We start from the raw sequence: 18,396 nt of genomic DNA, 5'->3' as shown, positions 1-18,396 counted from the left end.
TTATCGTATAATTCAAAATTATATGTAAAAAATTAATTATATAAAGTACCCTATGAAATTAAGATATGGGCATGAAGTTGAGGAAGAGCTTATCAGGTGCTTAATTTGGTTGTAATTAGGATAGGGTCTGATGGAAAGCCTAATTCAAAGCTCCCAATTATAAAGAATCGAAAGACAGAAAAGCACGCTTGAGTGGGGGATGATCTTGATACCGTTATTGCACACTGTAAATGACCCTAAAGTCTCATTTTATTTCTCTCTTTTTCTCCCAACATTTGTAGTATTAAAACCAATAATTATGGGATTGTTTGTTCCAAGTCAAACTACAAAATTACTTGTTAGGTCTCACATCTAATCTGTACGGCAATACATAGAAATTAATAACTCCCACAATATTAGTAGTGATATATAATAATTCTGTACGATTATCAAAAGGTTTATAAATTTGTGGTCGTCTTAACAAAACAATTTTTTAATATTATATCGTATTGTAATTTTTTTTTTTTTTGTTAAGGCAATGAAGTTTTATTAGAATTTGAGGAGGGAGAAAAGTTTAAGCTCTACAAGCCGAAGCTAAGAAAAAAACACAAAAATAAAGAAGAGTCCCAAAAAAATCAAACATTACAAAATGATGAAAAACTCATTTGTATGAATCTTTAGTTTTGTGGATCCATCTGTAATAAAATTTGTCTATTTAAAAATGCACTTGACAGATTATAATTTTCAATATCATTCGAAATATGTTTCATTTATAAAAAAAAGAATTCGTTAAATGATTGTTAGCTCAAAAAATTGTGTTTCTTTATTAAGTTTAGTGTTAATACGATGTAGAAATGGTTGAGTTTTGTGAGCAGACATCAATATCTTTTTGAGGAGTGGTCAATTTATGAATTTGTACAAGCTCTATTTTGCCCAAATCGGGTGTCTTTTGTCATGGGAAGTCTTCTGCCAAGTAAAATAGAGACGTATAATGACATAAATCGTTTTTCAAAAGGAGACATATGTTAGAAAAAGTTCATAACATGATAATGCCATTTCGTACCGTATTCGAACATTAATTAAGAGTCTGTTATCTTTTCACTTAAATGAAACCAAATCAATTGCAGCAACATTTACCAAGGTTTTCAACTAATAAATAAGCTAACCTCCAAATTAAAGCAGGGACAAGTACTGCAGATAGCTATAAAACAAGGAATTAATTAGTGGATGTAAGAAAGATGACTTTTCTAGGATGGGTTCAGTGGCTGTCATGCTGAGTTCATGCAGTCATGAGTCAACAATATGGAAACTATCTACTATTGAAATCACAATTAGGTATCATTAAAAGGAAATAGAAAGAGTCGGGCAACCATATGGTTACACTTTATTTATTGTTATTAAAATTTAAAAAAAATACAACTAATTTTTTTAAAGAAACAAATAATACAACTAAAAATTTCAATAGCAAAACTTTTGAAAATTTTACTGTATAAAAACATAATTCGGTACACCAAATAAGTGAGATGGAAATTAAAGTCCAAATTTGTAATAGTGATTATAACCTGTCATGTCTTAATCAGGTTTATGACAAAAAAAGGGAAAAGAGTAAGAGAGAGAGAGAGAGAGTGGATAATGAAAGTTAGAAGCATTCAAAGATACATAAAGGTCGGAACAGTACGTGCAGATTACGGCGGGACGTGTGTACATAAAACAGTGTCCGCAAAGTCTCTCAAAAGCCATGTGGCTTCGACAGAAGTTTTGACAATAAAAAAGGCTCCAAGCACCACTCCTAGCGCCAAATATCTATCTATTTCACCTAAACAACAGAGTCGAAAAATCACAACTATCCTAATCAGCAAACCCAAATGTTCACGAGTAATTTCGTATGAGCATGGAAATCTACGTATGGTGGTGGTGGTGCTCAACTAGTTGTTTAATATCTACACTTGCGTATCTAATGACAGTTGATACATGGAGTCATCTGTGATCTTAGGCCTAAAACTTGTGAACCTTTCAAACTTTTGTTTGGTCTAAGCTTAATTTGATATTGCTGTTACTTTTCAAACGAAATGATGTCTGCTAATGCGTTGGCAGTTCAAAAATCGCATTAAATTTAAAATGGAATGACGATTTCACTTGCAATGACATAATAAGCAAAAGAAAGAAATAAAAAGATCTAAAAAACTTATGTACTTTTTGAGTGCTTCACGGGGTCAATGGAGTTTGATGAGTCTGAGTCCTATTTGTTGACCAAATCTTCCAAACATTAAATTACTGATTTGATGTTTAAATTAAAAATAATTTCCAATATCTAGAATTTTCTTAAGTACCAGGGCAGGTTCCTCCCGTGAGGAGAAAACATTAAGGACTTAGAGGAATATCATGTTGTAGGTGGAGTCTCGCAAATTTAAAATAATCTATGTCTTGTAAGAAATCCATGAAAGAAGCTTTTTCCATGTTAAAATGACAAAAGGAAAATGGAATGGTACGTAAAGAAAAAGAAAATTAAGGATGAAAATGGGAGGAACCAATATAATGGCGTAAAATAGCCGTAATTGCAATAAAAGTTCAGGGTTCTTTCAGAAACCAACCATAAATCCCTGCACCACATAGCAAGCCACAAAGATTCTGGTTTAACGTAAACATCATAATGCATGGCCCAAGCCAATTCTTGAATAAACCCTAACCGCGTTCAAATTTTCCACCTCTGTCCCACCAAAGCCCTTGCTTAGCCCTATATAAACCCCCCTTCCCTCCCTCGATTTTGATCAATTCAAACTTCAGAAGCTTTAGAAATTTCCTGTGCTTGTCTTCCAAAAAACTTTGAGTCTTCATGGATAAGCTAAATGTCCTAGCAATGATTTTCATTGCCCATTTCTTCATTTTCCCACTAGCCTACTTCGTGCATGGTGCTACAATAACATCATGTAGCCAAACCCCATACCCTGAAGTCTGCAACTATTTCATGGGAAATAGTATTGTCGCAGCAAGCCTTGATCAAACCCAGTTCTCGTTCCGTGACCTGGCTATCCAGGTGACCCTGAACCAAGCAGTTCGAGCTCACCGGCTCGTCTCGACGATGGACTTGAGTTCATTCGATGAGCGAGCCAAGTTGGCTTGGAACGATTGCTTGGAGCTCTATGAGAACACCGTTAACCACCTTAACCACTCCAAGAGCACTAACAATCCAATGGATGCTCAAACGTGGTTAAGTGCTGCGATTGCCAACCAACAAACCTGCCAAAATGGATTCATTGATTTCAACTTGGCCTCTCATTTACAAACCTTCCCATCTATGTTGGGCAACTTTTCGAAGTTGCTTAGCAATTCTCTAGCCATAAATAAGGCCACTGTTACATCCTCTTCTACCGCTAAACAAGTTGGCAATCGACGCCTGCTTGCCCATGGATTTCCAGCTTGGCTTTCGGCTGCTGATCGAAAGCTTTTGCAGAAAACTGGTGCACCACCGAAAGCTGATATTGTGGTGGCTCAAGATGGTTCTGGCAATTTTAAGAGCATATCCGAGGCTGTGGCAGCAGCTGGTGGAGGCAAAAGAACTGTTATATACGTGAAAGCTGGAGTTTACAGGGAAAATGTGAATATTAAGAAGTCAAATATAATGTTAATTGGGGATGGAATGGATGCAACGGTCGTTACTGGTAGCAAGAGTGCTCAAACAACAACAACTTTTAGCTCAGCAACTGTTGGTAAGCTTCTTTAATGAAACATGCATAAATTCCTGGCCGTTAGTATTTCCAAACTCAATTAAGTTGAAAATGCTCTTCAAACTGCTCCATTTTCGTTTATCTTCGAGCTCAACAAACTTATTTAAACATTCTTTTCCCTACATAAACCTTACAACAACTTTCATTTATCTTTCAAAATTATTCTTTTCCTATATAAAGCTTATAACCAAAGAAAAAAATGTAACATATAATATAATTTTCTTTGGGTAATTCAAACATATAATATAGTAGGAAACTATTTTTTCTTTGTTCCCAACTATCTTCCTTATTCCCTCCATAGTGTTCATTTAAACGAAAATTTATACCAACACTTCACTGACATTTTTTTACAAGTTTTATTTACCTATTTATCTGTTTTTTTTTTTACTTAAAAAAATTCACTGTTAAATCAAAACTTACAAGAATCTTGCTTTTGATGGGTTACATCCTATTCAGATAAATGACAAAGACATGTTCCTCAAAACAAATAAACATCTTTATTAAAAAGTAGAAGAAAAGTTAGGAGACAATAATTATCATTATCCTGACTTAAGTAAATGACCAAAGAGAGAAAGAGTAGATGATGTAAATAACAAAAGCCTTCATGCAAATTATCTTGAGTCAAAACTTTGGCAAGAGTAAAAGACAAGTCAGAAAAAATTATTAATTGCATATTCTTTTGTCTCCTATTTCACCAACAATCCCCCAACAGTGTACAACATGATGGGAAAATAATAGTGAAAAGAAGGTAAATAAGTTAAACATCTTTTTCTTTGTTTTTGACAAACATCTTTTCCTTCCCTTTCTTTTCCACATAAAATTAATCAAGTATCCATATCATTTGATTACTCACAGTATTTGTTTCTTCTTTCAGGTGTGGCGGGTGACCGCTTCGTAGCTCGTGATATAACCTTCGACAACTCGGCCGGTCCCCAGAAACACCAAGCTGTAGCCTTCCGGTCCGGCTCCGATCACTCAGTGATCTACCGATGCAGCTTCAAAGGTTACCAAGATACCTTATACGTCTACTCCCAACGCCAATTCTATCGTGACTGTGACATTTATGGAACCTTAGACTTTATATTTGGTGACGCTGTAGCTGTTCTTCAAAACTGCAACATCTACATACGTAAACCAATGAGCAACCAAAGGAACACGGTGACAGCACAAGGAAGAACCGACGCTAACGAAAACACTGGCATAATTATCCATAATTCCCGGGTTACAGCGTCGTCGGATTTGAGGGGCGTTCAAGGTTCGTTCAAGAGTTATTTGGGGAGGCCATGGCAGAAATATTCGAGAACTGTATTCATGAAGAGTGTTTTGGATGGAGTGATTACGGCAGAAGGTTGGTTACCATGGAGTGGAAGTTTTGCTTTAAGTACCCTTTACTATGCCGAGCACATGAATACTGGTGCTGGTGCAGATACTAGTGGAAGGGTAAAGTGGGGTGGATATCATGTCATAAGTGCCGCCGAGGCCGGAAAATTTACCGTGGGGAATTTTCTGGCTGGAGATGCTTGGATTCCGGGCACTGGAGTGCCATTTGATGCTGGCCTGTGATTTTTTTTTTTTCTGAACTTTTGGATGGGGGGTGATTTCGTCATTTGGAAAATGTAAATAGGAAAGTGACCCAGATGTTTCAATCGTGATATAGTTTGTGTTGGTAGCACTTAACTTTATAGGTGATAAAATAGGAAATATTGCTCTATATTATACAATATATATTGTTGAATTTGTCAAAGTGGAGAAAATAAAAGTTGTATAATGCATGGAATGCTGAATTACATGTACTTGTTGTACTTGTATTTGTGAAGAAATAAAATAGAACTAATACCAGTTTGTCTTTGCTACTTCAGCTTTTGTTTTTAATCATCTAATTGGCTATTTTGATGGCTGTGTGCCAAAAATACATTAAAAAAGTAGTCAAGAGCTAGCTGTTCCCTTGGCTATTGGCTTCTTCTAATGTCCTTTTTATCACTCCTGACCACAGATTTAGTCATGGATTATCCATAGTCTTCCCTTAACTTTTTTAGATTTTCCCAATGAAAAGTTGAGGCCCTGGCTTGTGCGATGGAAAAAACAAATGCATATATAAGAAACTTCTTAATATGATAGCAAAGGTTTTATAACAAGTATTTATTCCCAAAAAAAAAAATCGAAAGAGATTTGTCAGGGTAGCATTTTTACATCAAGAATTATATACATATACATATATATAAAAAAAGCTAATGAGGAAACTGAGGCTTATTTGTCTGGTTTTTCAATTCTCCTAATTATTAAATTTCAGACTACATTAGTCAGGAAAGCTTTCCTGATGAAATATCAATTACTTGAATTCAATATTATCTAGGTTGTTCATTAAGGAGGGTGAGGAGGATTGCTCAAAGCATGAAATTAAATATGATGAACAGAGAGGGCATTAAGGAGTGTGAAGACAATTGTAAAGATATAAAATCGATAAGTGAAGTTTCTTAATCCCATTGGTAATGTCAATCATGTCATGTCTCCAAAGTCGCCCATACAGTCCCATATATAGTTTATGAGAAAGAATCAGCCTCAAAATTTGCAACTTAAGACATATATAGCTTTCATGAATATATAATGCATACTTAATTTAAGTCTTGTTCCTCAAGAATCCTTTTTTGTGCCTTTGTACACTTTTTTTGCTGCTTTTTGAAAAAGGTGCCACATTCTTGTTGACAAGTTTCCATTAGGCAGATGGTTAGTCTCATCATCCCAATTAACTCAAGGTTTTGATTGATGCGTCGTTTTAAGAATCAACAAAACACAAGTTGCCTAATTAATTAATTACCACTTGGAAAAACACAGGGCTAGAGTTGCCCACTCAACAAAAATACTGGGCTCCCTAAACTTGTGTTATCCCTATCTCTTAATTAAGCCTCTAATATTTATTTGTAATTATTCTCACCCTTAACTCTCGGGCCCCATCCAGTGGGACCCTCATTGCCCCTTTCCTTTTGATTATCAGTGTATACTTATAATTATTTCATGATAAGCACGTCAATTACAAACTAACTTCATGACGTGCCGCATGTGGATTAATTAATGAAACCAATAAGCTCCACTGTACGTTCCATTCCAGTCCACAATCAAACTGTTTCACTATTCTAAAACAAATTCAATTACATTTTAACATCATCCCATTATGATTCTTCATGGAATATAGATGAATATACACACACACACACATATATATATATAGTGAAGGTAAATAGTGAAAATTGGATTCAGCGGTTGGTTGGTTTATGCAGAGAAAANTATATATATATAATATATATATATATATATATATATATATATATATGATGAGAATGAGATTTGTCAAACGTTGACTTCTTTACTAACATTGCAATTTGCAATCCCAGAATTTGGATGACAACTTTAATGGAAGGGTTGTACTAAATTTGCAAATTGGAAGATAGCTGGTATATATAAGATAGGGACTCGTATAAATATTAGTGTTTTTCATAAATATTTATAATTACGTCTAAAATTTTGTTGGGTTATTGTTATAGATAAGGCATCCTAGCTACGATTGGACGTGGAAATTTTTTTAAAAAAAATGGAAATCATTTCATTTTAGGGAAAAAGGGGAATGGCCCATGTATTTAGACCTATCTAGATGTGAATTATTCCTTTGACCGGACATGGCATATTCAAAACCAGTGACATGTTTTACTCATATATATGTTTTTATTATAATCAGTCGATAACATAAAAACAAGAGAATACTCCAGTATTTAATTTTCTGTGGATTCAAGAGCCTCCAAGTCAAATATTGGGGATTATTTACAAGTTAAAATTAAATTAAATTAATGCTGCTCAAATTTTATAGAAGACAGAGAGGGTCCTTCGCTTATCCTACAATTAAGTCTGAACTTGATAATATTAAATTTACAAAAACATGTTATGTATTATATTATTCTTTTCTTCTCCAATCAAATGTTTCCTTTTGATCAGTTGATATGACATTTTTAATCAAATGTCTTTGCTTTCATTATTGTTTATATTTAAGTTTTTAAATTCATGTATTGATATTGTTCAATCATTTCTAACACCCAAAAGAAAAAAATACTAAAAATTAATATAGAATATGGAAACATTAAGAATGGTAGGCCCTCAGAAAAATAAAAATAATTAAATTTTAAAGTCATGCTATATATGGAAAAATTGAATTTCATTTAGAATGCAAAAAATAAAATTTTTTTATATTAAATGATAAAATAAAATAGCCTTGTTTACACGCAGGCTAAACAGAGGTTAGGATAGCAAGATTGAATAACTCCCTTCCAAATTAGTTTCCATCAAAGGTGTGAACCAATCTAGCTTCTCCAGTTGGACTCGATGAATACTTTCGTTTAACTCAACCTAGTTTAAATTATAAATTTGTACCATAATATTTTGTTATAAATTAAAACTTAATTAAAAAATGTTATAAAATAAATTATTATAAAAATAACTTGAACTCAATCTGATTGCAATTAATTTTTAAAAAAATAATGATCTAAACCTAACATGACTTATACTTAAATAACCCAAATCCAAACTGACCTCAATATAAAAATGACCCAAAATTCTAAAAGGCAATTTAATTTATCCAAAACCAAATGTCCTAAAACCCAAATTATTCGTCCAAAATATCCTAAATTGAAATTATCTATCCAAGTGTTACTTGTCATGGACTTTACATCAATAAAAGATAAGGTGAGTCTTAAGTATATAAATATGGACCTTTCATAACCTATTAAGCATGTCTTTTGGTTAAAAATGTGAGTCTATGACAAGTATCAGAGTAGACCTAAATCTTCACCGATGTGAGGTTTCCATGAAAAATATAAGGATCGAAGTAGACTTGAACTAATGTAAGAGTCCCTCTCTTTTATGGGAACATAGGCCTTTCACCACCTATTAAGCATGTTTTTAGGGTTAAAAATGTGATCTCGTGACATTACCTTTAATCCCAACTCTTTTATTGAGAAAAAAATTTAAAAATAACAAATAAACTACGTGGGCTTGTGACATTACCTCTAATCCCAATTGTTCTTTTAAGAAAAAAAAATATTTAAATAACAAATAAACTCCTTAATTATACCAATTTATGCATACTTAAAAAAACTTTTATACTCACCCAAACCCTTGTGACATTACCTCTAATCCCAACTTTTCTTTTAAGAAAAAAAATATTTAAATAACAAATAAACTCCTTAATTGTACCAATTTATGCAACTAACTCCTTATAATATTTAAATAACAAATAAACTCCTCAATTATAAGAGTTTATGCAACTAATGTTGATCTCAAAAAAAGTGTCAGAAGAGGGTGAATAGTATTTAAAAACATTTTTGAAGAAAGCTTTTAAAATTTAAAATCCGTTTGGAAAATTTAAGATGGATGGTTTGAAAAATTATTGAGGTTAGCAAACACCAAGTAAAAAGAGGTTAAGAGAAGTGAAAAAAACACAATATTTATAGTGATTCGGTCCACCTGACCTACATCCACTACGTTGATATTCCCAATTAAAGATTTTCAACCCAAGTTCACTAGAACTAGTGGAGTTAAAAGCTTCCACCAAGTTTTTATAAAGTGGGGTTCTAACTCAAGGTCCAACCTTTGTACAACAAATCCAAAGCTTACCCCAACTTAGACTATCCTTTAAAGTGTCTCGCACACTTTAAGTAAACAAGAAATAAAAAGAGATACAAATAATCTTCTAACTTATCAAAGTTGTACAAGCTTCAGCTCAAATACTTTTACAAAGATAGGAGTGGAATTCAGGTGTAAAAGAGAAAGTTTTTACTCTTCTATTCTCTTTCAAACTCTTTGGAACTTCTTTATATCATTTTTTATTAATAGAGAGGCTTTAAATACTTAAAAAATTACTCCTAGCCGTTGAAGACAGAAACTAGTCGTTACAATTCTACCCGTTATTTTGTCTTTTGGTGCTTAAACTCAAATGTGTAGACAATACTTCATTAACAGGTTAGAGGCAGGCTTTAACCGATTAAGCCTTCCCTGAATTGCAATATCTGGCAGTTCTCGTTACTGTGTTAACTTTAACCGATTAAGAATTTTCTGTTTTAAAACACCTTCAAGCACTATTTTTGACCATTCTTTCAATTGATTAATACTCCCTTTAACTGATTGAAGCTTCTTTCTCTTCATCCTTAACTAATTAAAATGAGATTCAACTGATTCAAATTTGGATTTCTTCGTTTGGCGCCTTTGGACAGTCAACAACATTTTGAATTTGAATTTGGTGCTTCTTAATACTTCAAGTTTGACCTTTAACTAATTAACTCCTTTCCTTAACTGATTAAAAAATTTCTGTCTTGCACCCAGTATATTCTTAATCAATTATGCCTTATATTAACTAATTAAGGCTATTCTTTCTTCCTTTGATGTAGTGCCCTAAATAGCCTTAGCTGATTAAACCTTTATGTTAACCAGTTAACATTATTTTAATTTTACTTAGCCTTCTTTGTTCTTTTAATTGATTAACCATTCTTATAACATAGCAAACTTCTTGACTTGCTTTTAAATAACATATATATTAAGGAATATAAACTTTGTCCTGCATATTTAAATAAAGTAATTAGACACCAATTAATGAGAAATATTTTGTTATCAACAAAAACACATAGAATCAACAACTAAGTCCTTATGTTTTTATTATATCCAAAAAAATCCTTATCCTTTTATTTGTACTTAAAAAACCTCTTATACTTTCACTGCAAAAAAAAAAAAAACTCTTATACTCATGCAATCCCTTTCATAGAAAAATACCAATTGACATTTTTATTCATATACATATGATGTGATCATACAATAGTCCAAGTGGTCACATAATCGAGTCATGTCATATGTCACTGTAGTAAAACAAAACACCAGAAATAAATCTATCTTAACTATCAGAAACCGCATCATCAACCAAATTATAGTCACATGGGAAAAAAATAACAACGGACATTACGGTGAATGACCATTAATTTTCTATGACAAATTAAAAGAAAGGACTTTTATTAATATAAATTTAAAACAGTGCTTTTTTCAATACAAAAATTATAAAATCTCAATTACATAAACTAACATAGTTTAAAAGTTTTTTTGTTAAAAGGAAAAATCGAACGAATTTTCAGAAAACGCCATCAGTTCTGAGTTTTACGGAATTTGTACTTTTCTAGTACAGAATTTTGATAGATTGCAATTATTACGTAAGATAGATTTTTGCACACATGGTACTATTATCCAGTTCTATTATTAATCCTTCATCATTCACTTGTGTCCAAACATAAACATCCAAAAGCATATGACATAAGTAACAACCTATCTGAGTCAATAAAAGCCCGAGCACTACCAGAAAGGGACAAATCCTCCCTAGAGAGAGTAGCAAATCGATAGGCTTCCATAAGACATGGAAAGGAAATAAAAAGATCATGTCAGACCCTTACTCCCCATTTCATTAATATAACATAAAAAAAAAAAAGGAGATAAACCCACCAGTCACATGGAAATGAAATTTCGGATACAATTCAACCAAAATGAAAATCCAAGACGAAAGGCGTATAGATAGGACATACGATCCCGAGTAGTGCAACATTATTCAAATTATTTTACGAACCCTCTCAGAAAATTTTGATTAGTGGGTATATCTGTCATTTATGATACTCTCATGTACTCATGGTACGGATGTAGAACGACAAATATATATATATATATATATGTAGGTTATCTAACCATGCCTTGAACAGTGTATTTATGTTTCCATTCCTCAAAATGGTACTTTGACTTCTCAGACGACCCTTAACTTGTAGCAGTATAAATCTATGTGATAACCGTAGGTGCAGATCGGCCAGTGAACTCCTGCATCTTAGAAAGTTTTAGAGCAACTTCCACCTGATAACAAATGCCATAATCAGCCTAAATACATACAAGTAAATCTAAAGTGAAACTCTGAACATTTAGGAAAAGTTAAGGATATCTCACAAGAGGAGCAAGTGCTTCTTGAGAATCTCTTCCAGTTTTCGATGGATCCTTTTCATACTGCTCAATGTAGAGTCGGATAGTAGCACCTTCTGAGCCAGTTCCAGAGAGACGGAAAACCTACAGAGGCGGAGTGAAATCAAATAACTGGAAGTTTCATTTACAGCTACTACAGAAAAACTCTAGAAATATTTTTCACTGCACTAGAAAGCCACAACATTTGCTCAGATAACTTTTTGTTAGTAAAAAATAGTGAGGATGTTGACTTACCAATCGTGATCCATCCTCAAACAAAAACCGAATACCCTGGTGTTTTGAAACAGAACCATCAACAGGATCCTTATATTCAAATTCATCAGCATTGACAACATTTGATACATCTGAATGAGCCTCATTCACAACACTGCAAGATGAAAAGCATAAGATCATCGAAAGAAACTTAAACACTAAACCGAAGAAAATCTTTAGGCATAATTCTGCAACCACCATAACAATTTTAACAAATGAAATGCATAACTTCTAAAGTAACTGCTTCACTAATGTCATTCCTAAAATTTTTACAGTTGGCATTTACTTCTAACAAGATCCTAAATATTAGGTCCAAATGAAAGCAAGTCTCCAAGTTGTATGAGGCTCAACTCCAATTGAGCATCACCACAGGCAGCAAAGCTTCTATACTACACTCAGATGACTGAGTAATATCGTAATGTTCAATAAAGTCATACATGCATGCAGAAAGGCACCATTTTTAGGCCCTTAGGTCCTTTATGTGAGACAAACATACTGTGGCACAACAGCATCATTCATTTGTTCATGAACTACAATTGGACCAATAATTTCTTCAGAGAAATGAACTGGGAAGTATCATCACAACTACGGGTAAGCAATCTAAACTTGGGAATCTAAACATAGATCCAAAGAAATTAGAAATATATAAAATATATATACTCACAATTTAAGCAAAACCAACTTAGCCCAGCAACTAGCAAATATTGGAAGGACCAATTAAATAGAAAGAATATAAAACTTTTAAACCTATAAGTTCGCCCTATGATTTTAAAGTAGTTATTTACAAATAATCTGAAGCAAAACCAAACACTGAAATGAAAATGCTTATCCAGTTCAAGGGCCCATCAAGCTAGTAGGAAAAACTATAGCACTGACAGCAACCCAATAAACATGGATAAAGGAACAAGGTTCATTCAATATCTGGCACTTAGCCGCTAGTTGGAAGATAACACCACTTACAGCAATTACTATCACTTAAAAGTTATTTGACTTTAATATATTCAAGCAACCAAAAAAATACAATGCAAGAAGAGCATGGCGTTTCGCCAAAAGAACTTATCAAACAGTGGCATAATTCCAGGAAGTGGTTGAGTGGTTCTAAAATTAGCATATATACATACGTATTAACATCACCAAGGGAAGACTGCAACTTGACCAGATATGCCATTAAATCCTTTGCTGCACCAGCATCCACATTCTTTTTTTAAAAAGAAAATGATTTAGTTAGATACTCTCTCAAATACCTTTATGGCCAGACATAAAAACAAAAAACAATAACATTACCTCATAGTCATATCGAGTATAATAGTGTCGACCATAGGTAGCCCAATGCTGGCGAACTATATCCTCAACAGTCACAAGCTTATCCCCGTCAAGATTTTCCTTATTTTTATATGCAAGTATCGAAAGCCAAGCTAAAACAGCCCAGATTCCATCTTTCTCACGAATATGGTCAGAGCCTGTCCATAAATATAAGGTTTTGTAAGTTTCCCATAGTTCCAAATAAAACAAATACACTTCATACATAGGAACGCCAAACACTTACCAGTTCCAAAACTTTCTTCTCCACAAACAGAACATAATCCAGCATCCATTAAATTGCCAAAAAATTTCCAGCCAGTGGGTACCTAGAAGAGAATAGATAAGTAGCTACCTTAAAACGATAAAAACAGTCGCCAGCAGGAAAAATTATCGAAAAACTTTTTCCATGGAATACCTCAAAAAATTTCAGTTCCAAGTGCTTGGCCACAACATCAAGGGCAGCTGAGGTGGGCATACTCCTACAAACAGGAAACACCATATTAGAGTTTGATTGTGCAAAAACATGTGTCTACATTGGCAATTTTATATCTTAATTAGATCCAAAATATCATATTAAAATTGTATTTAGGACTAAGTGGGTTATAGAAGCATATTATGCAGGCCTGAACACAAACACATCCAGGCATGCCTGCACACAAACCACCTTTTCTGACATTCGCAATTTCTCATTTTAAACTTTAGCAACGATGATTAATCATTTTTATGATAGGACATGAGATCATATATAGGGAGAAAGAGTATGACATAATAGGAATATATTATTTCCTCTTCAGAGGTAGATGGATCCACCTAAGCATGTCAAACAGAAGGGATGCAGACACATCTCACCTATTCTTTTAACCTTGTCAAGGTTTCAAAAGTAGAATCATCATTTTTTAAGCTTTAGAGACAATGAGCATCTCAGACTCTCAGTTGTTTTGAATTTATAATCTTTTATGAATGTGAGATAGTTGATAGTTTTGAAAGGATCAACTGGACACTTGCACCAGCTGAAATTTAATGTCCCAATAGGAAGAAAAATGAAAATGTTATGCACCAATAAGAAACAGCTAAAACGTGCAATAAATAACCTGGCAACTCCCTTCAAACCAGAAGAGAAGTAAGGAATTGCATCAACAGCGTTTGCAGCAATGATGGCAACTGAATCTGATGGAGTGACAAAGAACCTAACAAAGCAAATAAGATATAAGAACAAATACTAAGAGGTGTAATTATTTTTATGTTAACTAGAATTCCAGGATGCAACACTACCTTTTGCCCAGAATCATGTTACGATCAGCATCACCATCAGCAGCAGCACCAAACTCTGGTGGTTCAACTCCAGAGTTTGATTTGCCCAATCCCATGCGAGCAACCAACTCCTTTGCATAAGTCAGATTTGGATCAGGATGCCCTCCTCCAAAGTCCTCCTGGTTTGCATTAAGTCAAGCATTAAACAAAGAAAAGTGTAATCCATTCAGATAAACAGAGAAGCAACATATCATCACTCTCTAAAATTCTTAAACTTATAAAGACCTTGGGAACGCAGTTCAACAGTGAGCTTTCTTTTGCCCCAAGCTCTTCCACAAAGATGCGATGTGCATAAGCTCCAGCAACTCCATGCAGTGCATCATAGCTTCAATATGAGGGGAAAGAGTTACAGCTTTCAACCAAAAACTAAAGTCTATGCCAGAAAATAGTGTTCTTCTGCATAAAGGCAAAAGGCTTATATTGATACCAGAAGGTAAACTTCGGAGATGAAAGCAGCTGGCGAATAAGCTCGAAGTCAAAAATTGACCTGGGCAATAGAGGCAAAAGGATTTAGTATTTAGACTCATGCATATGCGGCCAACATTAAGAACCCTGACATTCATAGAATGAACTTGCTACCAATAATAGGAAGAGAAATTGTGTTACGAGATTTTGGCCCATGCAAATGATTTTCTTCGGAGGTTTCAAGTTTCAACTGTAAATTGAAATGATAATATTTCCAACCAAGGGCAGTAGACAAGGGATGGGAGAGAAAAGACGAACAAAGATCATTATCCAAAAGATGTTGCTAGTCCTCATACAGTAGGCACAAACAAATTCACTCGAAGAAGTAACTTACTTCATCAATTTCACATAGTCACTTGCTGAATCAAAAACCTCAACATCAAACTGTGCCTCAGGCCCCCCAAAGCTTGTAACACCAATTGCACTAATGTCTACCTGGATTATGCAATGGATTGACAACATTAGAAAATAAGGAACATAGAATAAGAAAAATATTGTTCTAAAGATGCAAGACAAACATTTGGTAAATCCTCAGCAATCAAGTATTCTGTTATTGTTTTTGTGTTCTCAAAGATCTTATCAGTAATAGCCTCTGGAGCAGGTCCACCATTTTCCATGTTGTATTTTATTCCAAAATCCTGCAATAAATAAACAAAAACAAAAGCAATCATGTATCTTGAAAATGTCGCACATAAAGAAAGTTTTAGAAAATAAACAAAATCAGTTGGGTCCTACCTCATGAGGGCCACCTGGATTGTGACTTGCTGTCAAAATAAAGGCTCCAGTTGCTTTCGATCCCTGGAATTGAAGTTTATAAGTAGAACCTTAACATTGTCATAATTAAATCATATTGACCAGCTTCTCACTACAACACAATACTGGAAAAGTAAACAAACATAATAACAGCTGGATGTATGCAATTGGAGCGATATTACTCACATCCACACCAATCCTTTCACGTATTACAGCTGATACAGCTGGAGTTGAAAGCAATCCATTCTGACCAACCCATATACGTCTTACTCCATTTGCAGCTGCCATCTTAATTATTATCTGTCAATTTAACAAAAGATATTACCACACCGAGCAACTTTACCAATGGTTAAGGCCTGATTACCAAATGATAATATCATTTCAGAAAAGAAAAAATCATAATACAAGCAACAATCTGGAAGCCCTCAATTGCATCCATTTAGAACAAATAATTTAGAGTTTGGACACCAAAATTACATGGACAACCAGAAAGACCTAAATACACTGCATTGAGTACATAGCACATGTAGCAATTTATATGGCTATCTATATCAGAAAACTGTCAGAGTGACTAGATCGTCAGACCAGGTTTATACTATTTAAACTAGCCAAGCCTAAAACTACTAAAACATAGTCACAACCAATGCATTGGTAAAGCCTGAATCTCTCAACACTGACCAAAGTTCAGCAAGAAAGTCCACAAAAAGAAGCATTACTTGCCATTGACAAAAGAATGATTTCTAAGAGCACTCCTTTAATGAAATAACAAGAAAGATTGTCTCTTCTGAATGTCTAGATGTGTGAATGTATGTGTGTGTCATTAGATTCTGTTAAGCATATACTTGGTGAAAGTTATTCATGATAAATACTCTGACTGCATAAAATGCAATATTTCAAAAGAAAAACAAAAGGGGAAAGCGAATTGTGAAAGAACATCTCGAATTAATTATTCAACAAAAATAATCAGGCCTGATTAAACATATGAATTGACAAGAGATTACTTTCACACGTGTTTTTATGCTGGCTAGAAGGTTCCCAAAATACAAATATGCTGGTTTGAACATTAAATAATTACTTCAACCAGTAAGCAACCAGTATCAATTAATATGAATACATCATGCAAGCAGAAATTGCAACAACGAATTAGTAGAAATCTCATGTGGCAGTTTAAGAAAATTTATTTAAAGATAAATAACTGTTCATTTAGATTCAAAGTTTCATTACCTGAATAGCATCCTTTGAGAAATAACGACCATCACCAGAAACAACAAGTGTGGCACCTTAAACCATGAAGAGAAATTAGATAAAGCCATTGTAATTCACTGAATAAATTTAATCAAGCAAAAGAAGAAATCTCTAAGACAATGAAATGAAGCAAAACAAATACTAATAGTTATATCAATTTTTGTTCTTTTAAATAATTCAAAACACTCTTTCAAGATAAGCAATAAATTTCTTCCAAAATAAACTAGCAAAAGAGCGGGTTAAAACTAAAGAATTTGAATTGAATATGCTCTACAACCATTATCCAACAAATCAGAACTGCATATCGTCAGAGCATTAAATGAGGCCTCTGATGCTAGAAATTGAATGAGTAGGCAATATAGAAATGCACCATAACTGTGTGTATACACATTGGTAAAAATAGCAATCTATTGGCTGTTCCTAGCTGGGGTTATAAAGATCTCAAATCTAAACCATAGTGCTCGCCTCTTGTAAAAACACAAAAATGTTCATAAACAAGAAGTACAAAATCTATCAGTTTCAAGGTTGGTATAACTCTACTATGAGTATGGTAGCACCACCAGAACCAATGTAGTCAAGGGGCATGCCTAGGCATTAAGATGTAGGGGAAATCTAGCAAAAGGGCCTTGCACCCAACCAGGTGAGGCAGCTTTACCAACGCGCACACCTTAAAAAGCAAGTTCCCTTTTGTCTCCTTCACTATAAAAAATTATAAAAAAAAAAATTCTATAAGTTGCATTTTCAATTGAGAAAAAGGCAATAAATGTCTCATTTCAAGAATAAGAACGTGGTTATATTGCCCATTCATAACCTATTGTTGGAGATGAAGGGAAGGGAACGTAAACCTATAATTTGAGAATAATTTTAGTTAACACTTTATATTCTCAATATAATTGGCAATGCAATGGAGTCAGCTTTTATGTGTGTGTGTATGAGGAGGGATCCACTTACACTGGTGTAAAACTAATTTACGTACGCCCTTTCATATCTTTGGTTAATCCAACCATTTGGATTTCATATTCTATTCACGTAGATCATGCATACCAAATTTCAAGTTAATTAAAATGTCTAACTATTTGTCTGACACAACAAATTTTTGATTGTTAAATACATATTAAAACATAGTATTCATGATCAATATGACAGGGATATTGGATTAACTTGCAACTTCACGCTCATGGCAGGTACGATTAGGTTGTTAAATTCAACAATTGGTTTGTTGAAATATTAATTGTCTATGCGGTTACGAAAGGGTGTAAAATTAATTAATTTTACACCAATGTTAACTTAATCCCTCTCTCTCTCTCTCTCTCTCTCTCTCTCT

The 18,396-nt window shown here is 33.7% G+C and overlaps 2 protein-coding genes across 3 annotated transcripts in view; one reads left to right on the top strand and one right to left on the bottom strand.

Moving 5' to 3' along the window:
* Window positions 2,745–5,562, top strand: LOC18609837 (pectinesterase). Its single transcript, XM_007045156.2, has 2 exons — window positions 2,745–3,686; window positions 4,579–5,562. The coding sequence occupies exons 1-2, from the start codon at window positions 2,813–2,815 to the stop codon at window positions 5,265–5,267; spliced, it is 1,563 nt and encodes a 520-aa protein (XP_007045218.2). The 5' UTR covers window positions 2,745–2,812; the 3' UTR covers window positions 5,268–5,562.
* Window positions 11,147–18,396, bottom strand: part of LOC18609836 (phosphoglucomutase, cytoplasmic) — a 9,657-nt gene continuing 2,407 nt past the window's right edge. For both annotated transcript variants that reach the window (XM_018116150.1, XM_007045152.2), the window contains exons 4-19: window positions 17,052–17,107; window positions 16,014–16,127; window positions 15,810–15,872; window positions 15,593–15,712; window positions 15,409–15,509; window positions 15,037–15,096; window positions 14,835–14,934; window positions 14,571–14,728; window positions 14,390–14,485; window positions 13,714–13,777; window positions 13,543–13,624; window positions 13,281–13,456; window positions 13,118–13,194; window positions 11,979–12,111; window positions 11,712–11,828; window positions 11,147–11,621 (exon numbers count right to left, since the gene is read on the bottom strand). In XM_018116150.1, coding sequence (XP_017971639.1) covers window positions 11,550–11,621; window positions 11,712–11,828; window positions 11,979–12,111; window positions 13,118–13,194; window positions 13,281–13,456; window positions 13,543–13,624; window positions 13,714–13,777; window positions 14,390–14,485; window positions 14,571–14,728; window positions 14,835–14,934; window positions 15,037–15,096; window positions 15,409–15,509; window positions 15,593–15,712; window positions 15,810–15,872; window positions 16,014–16,127; window positions 17,052–17,107 — 1,589 coding nt within the window. In that variant the 3' untranslated portion in view covers window positions 11,147–11,549. The remainder of the gene's footprint in view (window positions 11,622–11,711; window positions 11,829–11,978; window positions 12,112–13,117; window positions 13,195–13,280; window positions 13,457–13,542; window positions 13,625–13,713; window positions 13,778–14,389; window positions 14,486–14,570; window positions 14,729–14,834; window positions 14,935–15,036; window positions 15,097–15,408; window positions 15,510–15,592; window positions 15,713–15,809; window positions 15,873–16,013; window positions 16,128–17,051; window positions 17,108–18,396) is intronic.

This window comes from Theobroma cacao, chromosome 2 (assembly GCF_000208745.1).
Source record: "Theobroma cacao cultivar B97-61/B2 chromosome 2, Criollo_cocoa_genome_V2, whole genome shotgun sequence".
Lineage (NCBI taxonomy): Eukaryota > Viridiplantae > Streptophyta > Magnoliopsida > Malvales > Malvaceae > Theobroma > Theobroma cacao.
The sequence above is the reverse complement of the archived record's forward strand: the minus strand, read 5'-3'. Positions and strand labels throughout refer to the sequence as shown.